The sequence below is a fragment of the Polypterus senegalus genome, chromosome 8 (genome assembly GCF_016835505.1).
Source record: "Polypterus senegalus isolate Bchr_013 chromosome 8, ASM1683550v1, whole genome shotgun sequence".
NCBI classification, from domain to species: Eukaryota; Metazoa; Chordata; class Cladistia; order Polypteriformes; family Polypteridae; genus Polypterus; species Polypterus senegalus.
Genome location: NC_053161.1, coordinates 129,746,908 through 129,763,255, shown reverse-complemented (window position 1 = coordinate 129,763,255; position 16,348 = coordinate 129,746,908). Strand labels below are relative to the sequence as shown.

The 16,348-nt window shown below is 32.8% G+C and overlaps 1 protein-coding gene across 1 annotated transcript in view; it reads right to left on the bottom strand.

Moving 5' to 3' along the window:
• Positions 1-6,506: 6,506 nt before the first annotated feature.
• The window catches only part of lrriq1 (leucine-rich repeats and IQ motif containing 1), a 140,400-nt gene continuing 130,558 nt past the window's right edge, over positions 6,507-16,348 (bottom strand). Inside the window, exons 25-27 of the mRNA XM_039761770.1 lie at positions 10,113-10,173; positions 9,423-9,552; positions 6,507-6,787 (exon numbers count right to left, since the gene is read on the bottom strand). Of these exons, the coding sequence (XP_039617704.1) occupies positions 6,654-6,787; positions 9,423-9,552; positions 10,113-10,173 (325 nt within the window). The 3' untranslated portion in view covers positions 6,507-6,653. The remainder of the gene's footprint in view (positions 6,788-9,422; positions 9,553-10,112; positions 10,174-16,348) is intronic.

Below are 16,348 nucleotides of genomic sequence, written 5' to 3'. Positions count from 1 at the left end.
TGGTTATTGACTTTCATCACACCAAAGAGCCTCTATGTCCAGCCACTATTTAGGTCCATTCCTACAAGTATTTGGGGATCCACATCAATGACAGGCTGAACTGGTCTCTATATGTTCGAGTGACTATATAAGAAAAGGGCAAAGCAGGCTCTTCTTCCTTCGGAGACAGTGTTTCTTTAATGTAGTGACATCCTTCACGTCTTCTACAGTTCTGTGATGTGCAGTGCAATCTTCTATGCTGTAGTGTGGTGGGCCGGTAACATCACTTCAAGAAAGGCCCATTGAATCAAGAAACTGATTAAAGGACAGGTGTCATACTCCAGTCCTGGAGGGTCGCAGGTTTTCATTCTAACCATCTTCTTCATTAGTGACCAGTTTTTGCTGCTAATTAACTGGACTCAGGCCCCTTAGTTGTTTCTTTTTCCTTAATTAGCAGCCAAACAGTAATGAGACACAAAACAAGCTGCCACATGACCATCTTACCTGTGCCAATCACAGATTATCTTAAAATAATGAAAGGTGATGGTCTTGGTAAGGTTGATTGCTTAAGTTACCATAATATTTTGACAGTGTTTTTAGAAAAAAACAAAAAAATCAACAGTTTTGGAAATGTCTGCTGTGGCAGAAAGAGAGCAGCAACAAGCCATTGAATTAAATAATGGGTTTAATTATCAGCAAGAATTAGCTTCTTATTAAGAGATTGGTTGGAGCGAAATTGGTTTAGCTGGTCATCTGTTAGCTCGTTTCACATTTCATTTCATTTTGGCGGCCATTTAATGAAGAAAGAAATAAATTTAGGGGACTAAATCCTTAAAATCAGGTCTATTAAAATGAAGGGAAAAGAAGTTAATTAGCAGTGAAAACTGGTCATTGATTAGGAAAAGGGTCAGAATGAAAACCTGCAACCACTGTGGCCCTGCAGGCCTGGAGTTCGACACCCCTGGATTAAAGGGACAGGATCAGTTATGGGACATACTGTGGTCCCATGGAGGTTGTAGCAAAGTAGAGAATTAAAACAAATCAATGCTGCACATCCTCTCTGTGACATAGTAATGCTGAGTACCTTCGGCCAACAAATTATTCAGCAGAAGTGTGTCAAGAAAGGCAACTGGGGCTCCTTTATACCAGTGGTTGTATGCCTGCTAAATGTCTCACTAGGACTGCTCTCTTATCTTTAGCCAAGTTACAAATGATCTTCTTTTTATATTCCTTTATGCATGTCTAATGGAATTATTGTTGTTATGGTAATTCTGTAAAAGCTAAACTTTCCCCAATGAAGAAAAATAAAGCAGTATCTATCTATCTATCTATCTATCTATCTATCTATCTATCTATCTATCTATCTATCTATCTATCTATCTATCTATCTATCTATCTATCTATCTATCTATAACATCCTCAAAACATTAAATCCAATTCAGGATTGGGGACAGAGCCTATGCCAGCAGTGTGTTACTTTTACCTTAAGAAAGTTGCTAGGTGTATTTGCTTTAAAATCAATATCTCAAAACAGGGGGCGGCACGGTGGCGCAGTGGTAGCGCTGCTGCCTCGCAGTTAGGAGACCCGGGTTCGCTTCCCGGGTCCTCCCAGCGTGGAGTTTGCATGTTCTCCCCATGTCTGCATGGATTAGCGATTCTAAATTGGCCCTAGTGTGTTTGTGTGTGTCCTGCGGTGGGTTGGCACTCTGCCCGGGATTAGTTCCTGTGTTGGCTGGGATTGGCTCCAGCATGACCCTGTGTTCGGATTCAGCGGGTTGGATAATGGATGGATCTCAAAACAGGCTTTCATCACAAAATAATTGAGTTAATTCATATACTATGTCTATGTATTATCTTCAAAAAGAAGCATGCACTCTTTAGGGCAAACAAACATATAAATCTTCTTGGTGACAAATGATAAAAATCAACAGATCCATAGGTTCAGTTTGATGCTTATTTTATCCACTTTAGGTTTTTAAGGAGCATTTGCTTTAAAAATGAACACATTTTCTTCTCATGAGATAATGGCATAACAGAACAGAATTTGTATTGTCCATCAGCTGGTATGCAAAAGTCAGTCTGTTAGGACTTAATCCCAACACATTCACTCAATGTCCTCAGTGCCTCAGAATTTCTCTGGAATGTGTTTTATATTTGGATTATTTGGTATTCCATTTTGTTACCTTGAGATGTGTGATTTTCCATCCATCCATCCATCCATTTTCTAACCCGCTATATCCTAACTACAGGGTCACGGGGGTCTGCTGGTGCCAATCCCAGCCAACACAGGGCACAAGGCAGAAAACAGGGTACCAGCTATGTCTGATTTTAAGTTGCCTTATAATAATGCTTCCAGTGAAGGTGCTATATAAAATAGTTTGATTGAATAGAATAGTCAATGTCCAGAATTTAAACATGCATAAATAAAACATACTTCCCAAATAGGGAACTCTGACATAAAATACTGCAACGCACATCTTACATCGTCTTGCCAATTTGTCTTTCTGATCATTCTGTATGTAATCTACCATAATTCATTTGCATGTTTACAATTAAAACAATACAAAAATACATAAATTGATGAAAAGATGAATGTGCAGATTCCCTGGCTGTGACAGACTGACATCCTGTCCTGGGCTGATTTGTGCCATTCACTGTCACCTTTGGGTTACCTGCAATCCAGTGTTGGAACAGACAGGGTGAGAAAACAGATGCATGATGGAGGCAGAGCCACTAAAAATACTGGACAAATTAAAGATCATTTCTGTTGTGTATTTGAGTGCACAATATGACCATAACTTTCAGTTCTATTAAATGGATTTCAATGTGCATTTTTACAGGACTAATAAGTAAAGATCTGTGTGTGTATTGATGAATGCCGAGCACCCTGACCTTTGTGTTGCTACCCTTTCCCTCTTTTATGTGTTGAGATAGCTTTAATGTATTTGTTTTTGATTTCCAGAATCAATATGAACAGCTTGTATTTTCCTATATTGTTTTTCTATTAATGCCAAGGCACTTTATCACAAATGTTTACATGCATTTTATACAACTGAAACACAGGCAGGACAAGTGACTTACTTAAGATCATACAGGTCCTTACACTTTTCAGAAGTCCAGTGCCTTAGTCATAATGCTGCAGGGCTTTAAACTGCATTATTGTTAAGCCTAAATATATATCTGCTGATTCTACTTCATGGTCGCAAGGACCCAGAACAAATGGGGCCAAATGAAAACAACTTCTTTAAAATGAATGTATTAAATAATATCACCTGGAAACTGAAAGATAAAAGTAAATCAATGTCTTTGAATAAATATGGGTGCATGAGTGAATGTGCCAAGAGATGGACTGGCTTCTCCTCCAAGCTTTGTGTCCACTACTGGGATAGGTCTTGGTCTTTCCAGTGCTCAAAAACAATCACACAAGAACCTCACACAGAATATGGATTTATGGATTGACTGAATGAATGGCAAATTAAAATGTACATTTCAATATACTGTGTTTTGAAGAATGTGGGTTCTTAGAGGTTTCTGCTGCAGTCACCAATGCAACAATTGCAAGCTCTGGCCATATTTTCGCTTTCTTTAGCCTTCACTTACTTCTTGTGACCCTGGATCTATTCTTTCATTATAATATATTCAGACATCCTTGTTTTATTGAATACAAATGTCAGGTTTATTTCGTTTACTTGTTTGTGTTCTCAAGATCACGTCTTTACGTTTTTTATTTACATTGACAAATGTTATACACATTTTGGCTAAATAGGCTACAGCCTCTGCAATCTTAAACTGACATACACAGGACTGGAAAACAGATGAATGCCTCGATGGGTCCAGAAAATGAAAACACTTAAATGTCTCTTGGTGTACATTTATTTCTGTTTATTTACCCCGATAACAATTTACTTTCATTATGACGTATATTTTGCTTGTTACTGTCTTTAAATATTTGTAAACCCTTGTTATGTTTCCGAGTCTTGTAAGCTATATGACATGAAATCCATATATCTCATGTTACCATGTAAAGACATGTCTCTTAAAGGAACGGGTTCTTTGGGCATGTCTTTGTCAAAGTGATATGAGTTTTAGTCCTAATCTGCACTATTATTGAGAAAGCGGTGAACGAGCTTGGAGTGTGTGAGAAGAATCTAGAATCTCATCACCAGATGTTTTTAAAAAACTCTCCTATATCTGAAAATACAGCAAATACATTATGTACCAAATGTCACATATAATTTGCTTTTGTGCCTAAGATAATTTAGCATAATGATTTAAGAAATGAGCAATTATTTTGCAGTTAAGCCACTGCAAAAAAACCTTTCCCCATCTTGGTTAAAAAATATAATCAAAGTATAAACCAAACATGTATTTTATTATAATTAATTATGCATTCTGTTTGGCCCCTTAACATCATACTGTTGCTAAATTACAAAAGTATGTATGATTGTTTGTCAAACACTGCAATGTGTCCACTACTGCGAGAATAGACTGCAGCCTCCCACGCCAAACTTTAATTAAGCAAAAAGGCTTTGCCACTGGACTTAGTGTATGGTTCACTACTTAGATAGGGAAGAAAATTTAATATGGAAATCTAGAAGCCCTTATTTATGTAGATAATGGTGGGAGTCTGCAGTGAACAGTCTAACACCCATTAGACTTAACGTGTCAGAATGAGATGATTACAAGAATTATTTCTATAAGCTGCACTTTCTTACACACTTTGCATTTGTGTGCTTTGTTAAAAGCCTTATGATCAGGTGGAAATACTGTATATAACACATAGTCTGCCATGTTCTGTTTAGTAACTGTTATTAATCATAATGACATGTCATATAGATATATCATATGTGCTGTTCACTATATGTATCTGAATTTTTATGATGATTAAAATAAGTTAACTTTTTTGCACAAACATACAAATCACATTTTGCTGCGATTTGCATGTTTTAAACATTTAACAATTTCATTATTTTGGCAGTGTACATTGACATGCAAAGATGGATGATTTACAAATGAATAGACTATTCTAAAATTCTGTTTAATGCGTTAAAATCATATTTTATCTATCTATCTATCTATCTATCTATCTATCTATCTATCTATCTATCTATCTATCTAACATAATGATTAAAGCTTTTTACAGAAGGACAGGAAACAACCCCACACAGAGCTCCACAAATCACAGTACATAGAACTCATCTTGGCTTTTCCTAGTGAGGGTCACAGTTATCATAATATACATTTTTAAATAAAGGGTTTATACAAATAACAAAACATACCACGTTCTCTATACAGTATAAACAGAACATGAAAATTACTAGTTTACTGAGTACCTATGGTCTATACCTTAGGGGGTAAAATTTTAATATCATTGCAAAAGGGAGGCAAAGTCCTAAGGTTTCAAAAAATAACAGAACTTTCATCATGAAGTAACCTACGTCTCTAGTGTAGACAAAACTTGGGCAGTCAAAACACAAAAGAAAAGGATAAATCCTGACATAAAAATAAACAGACTGTGGTTGACTCTTGACCGAGTGCTTCTGTCAGCTATTTTATATTTGATTTTGGATGTAATTTTAAAAACCAATTGGGTATTATTGCACGATAAATCCAGTAGTATTGGTATTTTTAAAGTATCAGTTGCAGTTGTAGTAAGTACAGTATGAAGCAATGGGTAATGCTTTTCTGTTTCTATTTTTGATTTCATAAAAAAATATATAGCATTGAAACGGCATTTGTAAATTGTTGTGGAGGAAAAAAGGATCATATTAAGGCAGTCTTTTATAAGCAGTAAGGGTTCATATTATATTATAAGTCTAAATGTATTTCCAACATTAAACATGTGAAAGTATTTGTATATATTGTGTAAAGCCAACAATGTTTTCTAATAATAGGGACCTACAGCCTTGATTATGATAACTATAGTATTGTTGCATTCTTCACTCTTCAGTAATGCTAATAACTATATTTTTCTAAAAATGCTACTGTTTGTAGACATACACGTTTATGGCTCATTAGTTCTTTTCCACTTTGAGTAGCAATCCTGTCTTCCTGTTCACTGCATCAGACTGATTGATAACTGATTTTGAAAGGAAGTACAAAGTTTACTGTCATTCTCACTTGGTTTTGTCAAAGTACTGCATATATATAATTTTAGACGGCATTTTAATGCAAAATATGAAAGCCACAAATCAGCGTTACATGCATTCGTTTAAAGAATATTGTGTCTATATTTTGCTATAGTTTTTTCATTCTAGAAATAAAACAAAAAAATACATAATTCTTTTTAAACTCTGACTGCCTGCAACTAATACTGAGGAATTTTTTGTGTATATTCATGTAAATGTAAGTCCATATTTAATATTTTTTAATGCTGTACAGCATATCTACTCTCAAAGTTTTGATGATTCCATATATCTGTAAATGCATATTTAATATTTTTAATGCTGTACAGTATATTTATTCTAAAAGTATGTATGATTACAAAAAGCATATTATGATTCAATCAATAACTGATCATACATCTTGTATAAGCTGTGCACAATAATTATTTAGTTAAGGAAAATAGAACAATAGTATCAAAATGTAGTATTTTTTAATTTTAAAAGATATATAAACATTTAGCAACTAAATGTCACTAACAGAAACTAAAATACACATGTATGAAGTGTCCTTCAGGAGTTAGGCCTTGCTTTCTTCTTTCCACTGCCCCAGCCAGTACTCAGTTGAACTGGGTTTACTCGAAAAGAAATTTTCTCCTTTTTGGCTGGTGAGGACTCTGCCCTTAGAGGTAACGGAACTTCTTTTTCTGCAATAAATAAATACATATTGATACATATATCCATTTTTGTAAAGACAAACCATATATATAATTTAAGTTTTATGCTTTGTTTAGGTACAATAATGAAACTCCTATCAGGCCTCTTTTTCACAGCTCTTTTAACAATGCAGAGCTGGCACTCTCCATGTTATATGTCTGTATGTTTCCTCACTCCTCAATATATTTACACACACACATATATAAATAAAATAAAGAAAAGAATTAGTACATATTACAATATCTATAGCTCTCTTTATTTACTCTGCCAAAATTTCCCTGGGGACAAATAATGTTTTATCTATCTATCTATCTATCTATCTATCTATCTATCTATCTATCTATCTATCTATCTATCTATCTATCTATCTAATTCTGTAAACTGCTTCGGTACAAATGAAAAATGTATGACAAGTATAAATGAGTTCTAATTTGTTGTGCATATCTTTGTGTTCACTGATCTGTTTGGCATTTCTAATTTGTGCTGCTCACATATTCTTTAACTTTCATGTGATCTTTTCAACCTTTGGTCCTTTATTTCATGAACAGTATCTTCAAGTCAGCATATTTTTTTCCTAAATAAATTAAATGCAAAAATGAATTTCTCATCTTTGTATGAATTTTTTTTTTATCATATGAGTGTTAAAAAAATAAAGATATTATTCCACACCGCCTTTTTGACAAGTCACAGGTAATGTTTTGAGTTATTTTAAGGCTGCAACTGGCATTAAGCTAACCACAATGATTTTGGTAATGGAAGCAATAAAAATAAATATGGGGTTCAAAATGAGTTCTATGGTAATGGCCCAGTAAGAAGCCAGAATCACGTTACAGTATTTACATATTTTTACTGTGTGCCCAAATAAATGTATTCTCAAAACATTTAAAGCTACACACTGATCCAACAGATTTTACAAACTAAAATTGTGTTTTTGTTGTAATATACTTGAAAGGGGACACAGTAACAGAGTATTGGCTCTCATTTTAGATTAAGGTCTGTCAAACCTACAGACAAAAGATCATCTATACAAACATTCTTTTTTTTTTACATTTCACTTTGAAAGAAGAAAAAATAAAATGAGACCATATGATTTAACTTCATTGATAAAATTACAAACATAAATCATTATTTGAACATTTCCAATATTTGCCCTTTTGAAAAGTATTATTTTCTATTGTAATATTTAGAGTCTGTTCTTCACTAAAACCTGCTGTTAAATCAGAGCCACAAGGTCTGCAGCATAAGTTGGTTTTAGTTAAGGATATATGGTCATTTCCCATATATTTCGTTTTTGCCTCTCACAGTAACTTCAAGAGACGTTTAGTACTAATTGAAACACCCTTCTCGTGGGTTTAATTTTCATTTTAATTAAAATCTAATTTGTCCTTGTTAAAATGGACAGTGTTTTCTTTTATTGAGATAGGCCTAGAAAACTTTGTTAAACTTTTCAATGGCTTGTTCTTCATGATTTTCCACATGTGTAGAATCTTTGTCACACAAGACCCTGAGGTAAACCTTTGACAGAGGGGCAGTCTTCCTTTTAAAATGGAGCCTCTTGCCGTTTCCTGCCTGACATTTTTGTCATGTCCTCTGAATGACCCCCTTTCCTTATTTCCAGCAACAGTAAGCAAATAAAATGTATTATTTCAAAATGAAATAGTGTGTCATATTACACAGTAGAATAGACATTTTATTATTGTCTTGCTAGAAAATGAGTAATGCTGCTAAAACAAATCTGTATTTCACATTATTTCACAAGTATAACAATATACTTTATTTAAGTGCATAGTACCATTGTCTGTTTTAAGAGTAATGTGAATCGGTGTTAATTATGTATAATCATTTAGGTTTATTTTAAAATGTTATACATAAGCCTTACTTAAATTAATATACAGCTTTGAAAAACTGTTTGTTTTGGTTGCTTTCTGCTCAGTTTTTAAAATTAAACTTGCAACAATCACTTTTAAAAGAGATCTGTATACAAAATGATTTTTAATACATATTTTTCACAGCTATTTTTTTGAAAAAAAGTTACTTTCTCTTAATATCATTGGTTCTTTATTCTGGTATCATGTTTGAATGAAAATTTCTTGTTCCTTTAAAAGAAACTTGTCATTTCAAAAGAATATATTTTTTAAATTATTATTTGCTGCAAATTCAGTTGTTTATACTCTCTAATATAGCTGTCATTCATAGAAAAATATCATATTAGTATACCTTAAATTATAACAAAAAATAACTTAATTCTGTAATAAAGTATAAAGCATGTTCACTAACACACACAACACACACTTAGACACCAGAACTTTGAAGTGCGGCTAATAAATCTAATAGCTTCTTTTTAATTTAGGGATAGAAAACTTCAGAACACTATGAAAACATCAAAAGAAAATAATCTCAGATCTAAAAGTGAAGCATTTCAAGAGCAATTGTTTTCCAGGATTAACCACAAATTATTAAAATGAAACAGCTAGAAGAAATATGTTACACAAGTGTTTTAGCTTCACTTGAAGTAGCAATGCATATCACATATAAAATGAATGGTATAAGGGGAGCAGCCACTGTGTCATTATGCCTGTATAGCAAAAGTACTTCTAACTCTGAGTTGTACGGCACCAGACTCACTTGAATTTCCTGCTGAGTGTCTGCGCATTGGTTTAAGTCCTCTGCTTTCTTTACTGGCCTGAGACAAAGCACTCCCATTCGCACTGGGTGTAATCTCATCACACAGACTTTCTGTTCTTATGGGACTTGCCTGTAGTAGTAAGAAGAACCATAGAGAAAAAAGTACATACATTTGTTGATAATACTGAGAAAATAAAAATAAAACATATTCTCATTATACTTAGTTTTAGAAACTTTCTTGAAGTTTAAACTATGTGTAAAAAATTCTAGTTAAAGTTTGAAAAAAATAAACATTTAACACTTTAATAAAGTAAAGAGTTTAAATACTTTAGAGCATGAAATTTTTGTTTTATAGACTATATTAATAACTAACAAAACAGTTACTATAGAGAAACAAAGTTTTCATAAATGTTTTTGCATGCAGTAATAATAATTCCAATAAATAAAATAAAGCCATGTGCAAAGTTTACTACTAGTAAAAGTAATAGTTTACTACAGTAAAGTGACTTAGAATGTACACCTAATTCTTGATCAATGCAAAACATAATGTATTATAAATACATAAGACTCTGTACAAACACTACACTTCAGAGATTATCTGTATCTGATGAAAACCAGCATTTTGATAAATGGTGCAAAAGAGTAGAAAAATACAAACTGAATGTTGGTAAATTAAATACATGAATTTACCACAAGCTGAACTCTTCCTCCATTTAATACTTCTGGATGAATGTGTGGTAAGAAGCAGTCACTGTGAAAGTTAAGTATAAAGTGTTACATAGAGAGGCTGTGTTAAATAAAACATTCTAAAACATAATTATATGCATATAATATATTTTATGCAAACACACACACACACACATACATATATATATATATATATATATATATATATATATATATATATATAACATGTTACAAAATGTTTTTGTGGTAAAAATAAAACATAAGACAATAACACTGTTTTTAAAATAAATAAGGGTTGTTTTTATTGCGAAGTCTTTAAAACAACTTCAGTATTTATTCACTGAAAAGAAATATTAAAATAATTTAAATATTAGTATTTTTTCATTGTCTCCAATTAAAACTGTAATGGTGGAGAAAAGGGTGCCTTACGCAAGTGTAAAAAATTAGTAGAGTCATCTGTGGGTCAAATCATGGCTGATGAAACTGATTCATTGATTTTTGGACTGATTAATAAGCAGGAATCTGATGTTCATGGTATCAATGCAGAAAGCAATTTACTGGTATACCTAACAATTATGGTCTGTATCCTTCCCTATTCCTGTAACTGAAATATGGGCAAGTGAACAGAGACACCTAAAGTACCAAAGCAATGCCATGAAATGTGCTGCATTATATCATATAACTATCATCCATTAGAAAGCAGGCCCTTAGCCTGTACCCATCAGTTTTCTTGTCAAAATATCTGACTCCGATTGTTCAAGCTCAGCCAGAGCAGATGCAGTAGGATGGAGCAGAGAATGATCTTGAAAGACACAAGGAAAGGCAACATAAGCACCACATCTTCAGTGCTGTCAGATACAGGAAGTCAAGTGGAATGGTCCATATTAGTTATTTCATTACCAACCATATCAGGTATAATTTTCAACAAAATAATTAACCTGAAATACGTTCACAACCCTTACAATACTATTTATTTAAAATACCTTTCACTTTATGATTACAATAATTAAAAAAAAAACATTCAAGAAAGCACATTAGTCCACAAAAGACAGGAAAAATGTACCAACTCTTGCAATGCAATGTTACAGCCAGTTTATAAAACCAATTTAAGCATATTTAACTTGATTTAAAAAAAATAAATGAATCTTCACTACAAGAAATTATAAAACACAGAACAATGCAATACATAGCAACAATTTTAATTATCCCATCTTTTATTTTACTTTGCTTAGTTGGTACTCAGAAAAGTATAACAGCATGAGATTTACCTATATAAAAATTTTGTAAATATTATATTGTTACTATAGCTTTAAGTTCTTGCTTTTATTTTTTCATTTTCTGACTTTTACCTAATCGTATCCTCATAGTGAATATTACTAGGAAGTGGAGTACAGACCAGGACAAATGACACTGAATGCAGAAAGGCTGCAGCTACTTTAGTGTCATAACCACTAGCATACTTTTTTAGTAAAGAATACTTTATATAACCATGGCAAAAAGGGAGTAAAATTTATAATGATGAAAACTCACTAAATAAAAAAACAGTAAATTATCCCCACCTAATAGACATAAATGCTTGCAACATTCTAGTAAAAATTAAGTAAGCCCAGTTTTTCAAGCTAGGAAAGACCAACTTACTTTATTATGGTCTACATAAAAGCAGAATTTGGTTGGGGTGAAATCCTGTAGCCCCAGGGTTCCCCCATGAAAGAATTTGAGAACCACTGCTTTACAGAATACCTTAAACTATGAAAATCAAAACGGGCTGGAGCAATTAACAGTTTTTTTACTTGAAATCAAAGTGTAAGCATAAAGTAAAAATAGCCTCATGTCCATCACCAAATTAGTTCTGCATTTCAGGCTTAAGAAAGAATAAAATGACACAGCTGAAACATGTTATTTTTGCCATGTTGAACAAGACTAACAAGAGGTTACATGGTATTTACCAGATAAAAAACTGTATTTTTTTAAATCACAATTGGACTTTTAGGGCTTTTCTTAATCTTTGTTTAAAAAGAAGCAGACACTTGTTTTAGAGACACAAACTCAGTTTTATTCAGTCCACTGAATACAATATTTATGAGTGCAAATACATGTATGTTTACAAAAAACACACACTTGACAAACTCCAGTAGATGTTAATGTTTCCTTAATGAAAACAGCAAAGCTACATTTATGCTTATTGTAAAACATTAAGATATTTTTCTCTGTGCTAAGCATTTATCTGAAAGGTATTCAAAGTGTTGCTTAATCTGCAGTGAGTTTAGGACAGAATGAATCATTTCAATATCATCAATTTTTCTGCCACTGACCACAATTAGCTAGCTTCATCTGTGCAAACTACGGTGTTGTGTTAAAAACACAGAATGCTGAAGGGAACAGACACATCCCTAGTAATCAAAAACAAATACAAAATTATGAATAAAATAAGGAATGAAAATTAAAAGTTGTAATTGTGATTGTCCAACAAGTATAGATGCAGGTGACCAAAGGAGCATGGCCAACAAAATAAGAGTCAGTGACACTGCTAGATAGATAGATAGATAGATAGATAGATAGATAGATAGATAGATAGATAGATAGATAGATAGATAGATAGATAGAACATTATTTGTCCCCAGGGAAATTTTGGCAGAGTAAATAAAGAGAGCTATAGATATTGTAATATGTACTAATTCTTTTCTTTATTTTATTTATATATGTGTGTGTGTAAATATATTGAGGAGTGAGGAAACATACAGACATATAACATGGAGAGTGCCAGCTCTGCATTGTTAAAAGAGCTGTGAAAAAGAGGCCTGATAGGAGTTTCATTATTGTACCTAAACAAAGCATAAAACTTAAATTATATATATGGTTTGTCTTTACAAAAATGGATATATGTATCAATATGTATTTATTTATTTATTTATTTATTGCAGAAAAAGAAGTTCCGTTACCTCTAAGGGCAGAGTCCTCACCAGCCAAAAAGGAGAAAATTTCTTTTCGAGTAAACCCAGTTCAACTGAGTACTGGCTGGGGCAGTGGAAAGAAGAAAGCAAGGCCTAACTCCTGAAGGACACTTCATACATGTGTATTTTAGTTTCTGTTAGTGACATTTAGGTGTTAAATGTTTATATATCTTTTAAAATTAAAAAATACTACATTTTGATACTATTGTTCTATTTTCCTTAACTAAATAATTATTGTGCACAGCTTATACAAGATGTATGATCAGTTATTGATTGAATCATAATATGCTTTTTGTAATCATACATACTTTTAGAATAAATATACTGTACAGCATTAAAAATATTAAATATGCATTTACAGATATATGGAATCATCAAAACTTTGAGAGTAGATATGCTGTACAGCATTAAAAAATATTAAATATGGACTTACATTTACATGAATATACACAAAATATTCCTCAGTATTAGTTGCAGGTAGTCAGAGTTTAAAAAGAATTATGGTTTTTTTTTGTTTTATTTCTAGAATGAAAAAACTACAGCAAAATATAGACACAATATTCTTTAAACTAATGCATGTAACGCTGATTTGTGGCATTCATATTTTGCATTAAAATGGCGTCTAAAATCATATATATGCAGTACTTTGACAAAACCAAGTGAGAATGACAGTAAACTTTGTACTTCCTTTCAAAATCAGTTATCAATCAGTCTGATGCAGTGAACAGGAAGACAGGATTGCTACTCAAAGTGGAAAAGAACTAATGAGCCATAAACGTGTATGTCTACAAACAGTAGCATTTTTAGAAAAATATAGTTATTAGCATTACTGAAGAGTGAAGAATGCAACAATACTATAGTTATCATAATCAAGGCTGTAGGTCCCTATTATTAGAAAACATTGTTGGCTTTACACAATATATACAAATACTTTCACATGTTTAATGTTGGAAATACATTTAGACTTATAATATAATATGAACCCTTACTGCTTATAAAAGACTGCCTTAATATGATCCTTTTTTCTGCATACCTATCATACAGCATAAGGGGACCACACCTTTTTTTACTTTTAGGGGGGCCAGTTAATCTGAGATTACACAAGGCATCAACAATTTAAATTAAATGGAAGATTTCTTAATTTTGAAATACAGAAGTATCATACTAAGATAAAACAATGAAAGAATAGGATGTGCAAAATGGCAGATAATTTAAATTAGTATGAAATATTTCCAGCATTTATATGCAAAATACAGTGCCTAAATTACTTCAATTTAGAAAAATGGTGATGTGGCATTTGTTTGTTTGGCATAATACAGACAACATTTATTCAGTAGTGGCTGGTTTGATTGCTATAAGCTTTACATCACTTGACAATGGCCAGAAGTAGTCAAATCCTTCTAATTGTAGTCAAGTGTTTGCTGTTTAAAAAAGTTCTCTTCAATTGCAATTTTGTAGTCTATTAACTCTTTGGTTTATAGAAATGACAAGAATATAGGTTACATGTCACTTTTATTTTTGTGTCTTTGTGCCCTTTATGTACTGGCTAATTCCTAGTTGTACTCAACTCCACTCTATCTGTATATCCTCTAACCAGGTTCATTAAAATCATTCCACACACATCTCAGTGTCAACTGCATTTACTTTCTGTTCTTCCTTTTTTCACTAACTTCTACAGGTGCACAGTGGAATACATTAGCACTGTCTGCGTAACATCCTGGTATGGTACCTGATTGGCTCAAAATCATAAAGCACTGCTGAGTGGTGAAGGAGGCACAGAACATTATGAATACCCAGCTGCCTTCTGTTAAGGACATATGCAACACTTGCTACTTTAGAAAAGCAAACTGCACAATTAAAGACTTCAGCCATCCTGCACACATGCAATTCTCACTACTTGTCTGTAGAAACTGATACAGCGTCACTGGCACTCACATCAAAGGATTCTGGGACAGTTTCTAGCCATAGGTCATAAGGTTATTGAACAGCCAGCCATAATAAAATATACTGAAGAATTATTGCAAGTTAAAAAACACTATACATATAATAAATAAACAAATACCTGCAAATATATACAGTATTATATATAGTGCATATAATTGTGTATATATTTGCATGCTACTTATATATGTGCGTGTGTCCTGTCCATGCCAAAACAAACGACACAGGAAGAATAGGATGCAATTTTTGCAAGATAAATTTAAAAATATAGATGAATGCTTAGACAAGACCTGGTAAGAATGCATTCTTGAGAATTCTGCCTGGATTATGCATTACTCCAGGTAATATTATGGAGATCAAATTGTCTGACATAGTTCAAACCTTTGCATATCACAGGCTGGGTTCAAGCATATGGGTCATTAGATACATCACGGGATCAACTGAACCAGTACAGCAGGGCATGGCTTCATCTGAAGAGGAAGGACACTGATAAATCAGCAAGGTATTTGTGCTGTTTAACTGATGGTCTGTTTAAATTGGGGACTAGGAAGTCAAGGAGCTTATACCATGGAAGGCTAACCAGTTCCATATGTAAATGTGTGCAAAAATGGAAATCTATGGATGAGATAAAATATCACTTTACTGTAATCCGGCAACAACACAAGTTTATGAATTTGATTTGGCAATACTGCAAGTAGAATCTCTGTTAAAAAGAAATTGTATTTTTTGACAGCTGGAACATTAATTCATTTATTGAGAAGCAGAGGTTACATCTCCAATTCACTGCATTAGCTCAAAGAAGACTTTCCTTTCCAGTTCAAAGCCTGCTAAACAGTTTAAGCCAACACACTTAAATTAAGTGAAAATTATAGCTGTAAACGGAGGAATCCTAAGAACAAAGTAAGAATACCAAACCCAAACAAAGTGTCTTCTTCTTTTGTAAGGTGCATTAAGATTGTATTTGCTTTTTCCCCACATAAGACTTTAATGTCTTTTCATAATACAAAATGCTACACCACTCTTTTACTCGTAAAAAATCTATTTTTTTTTCCTTCCCAAGGATTAGATTGTCATGAGCAAAGGTCTGGGATATCTCAACTGTATAGAGATGCTGGATCAAGTATAATAGCTATATGCTTATTTTGCCTTGGTCATTTTGGAAATGTTCTCTTGCTTCAAACTATAAATGCAGTGAAACAAATTGATTTTCTTCTTAAAAATGCTTAAACAAGAATATCACACATTTAAATAATGTAACTTTACAACTTGAGCAAATTGTGAAAGATTGTTGTCAGATGTGCAGTGCCCTCCATGATATTTGGGACAAAGACATCATTTCCCTTAATT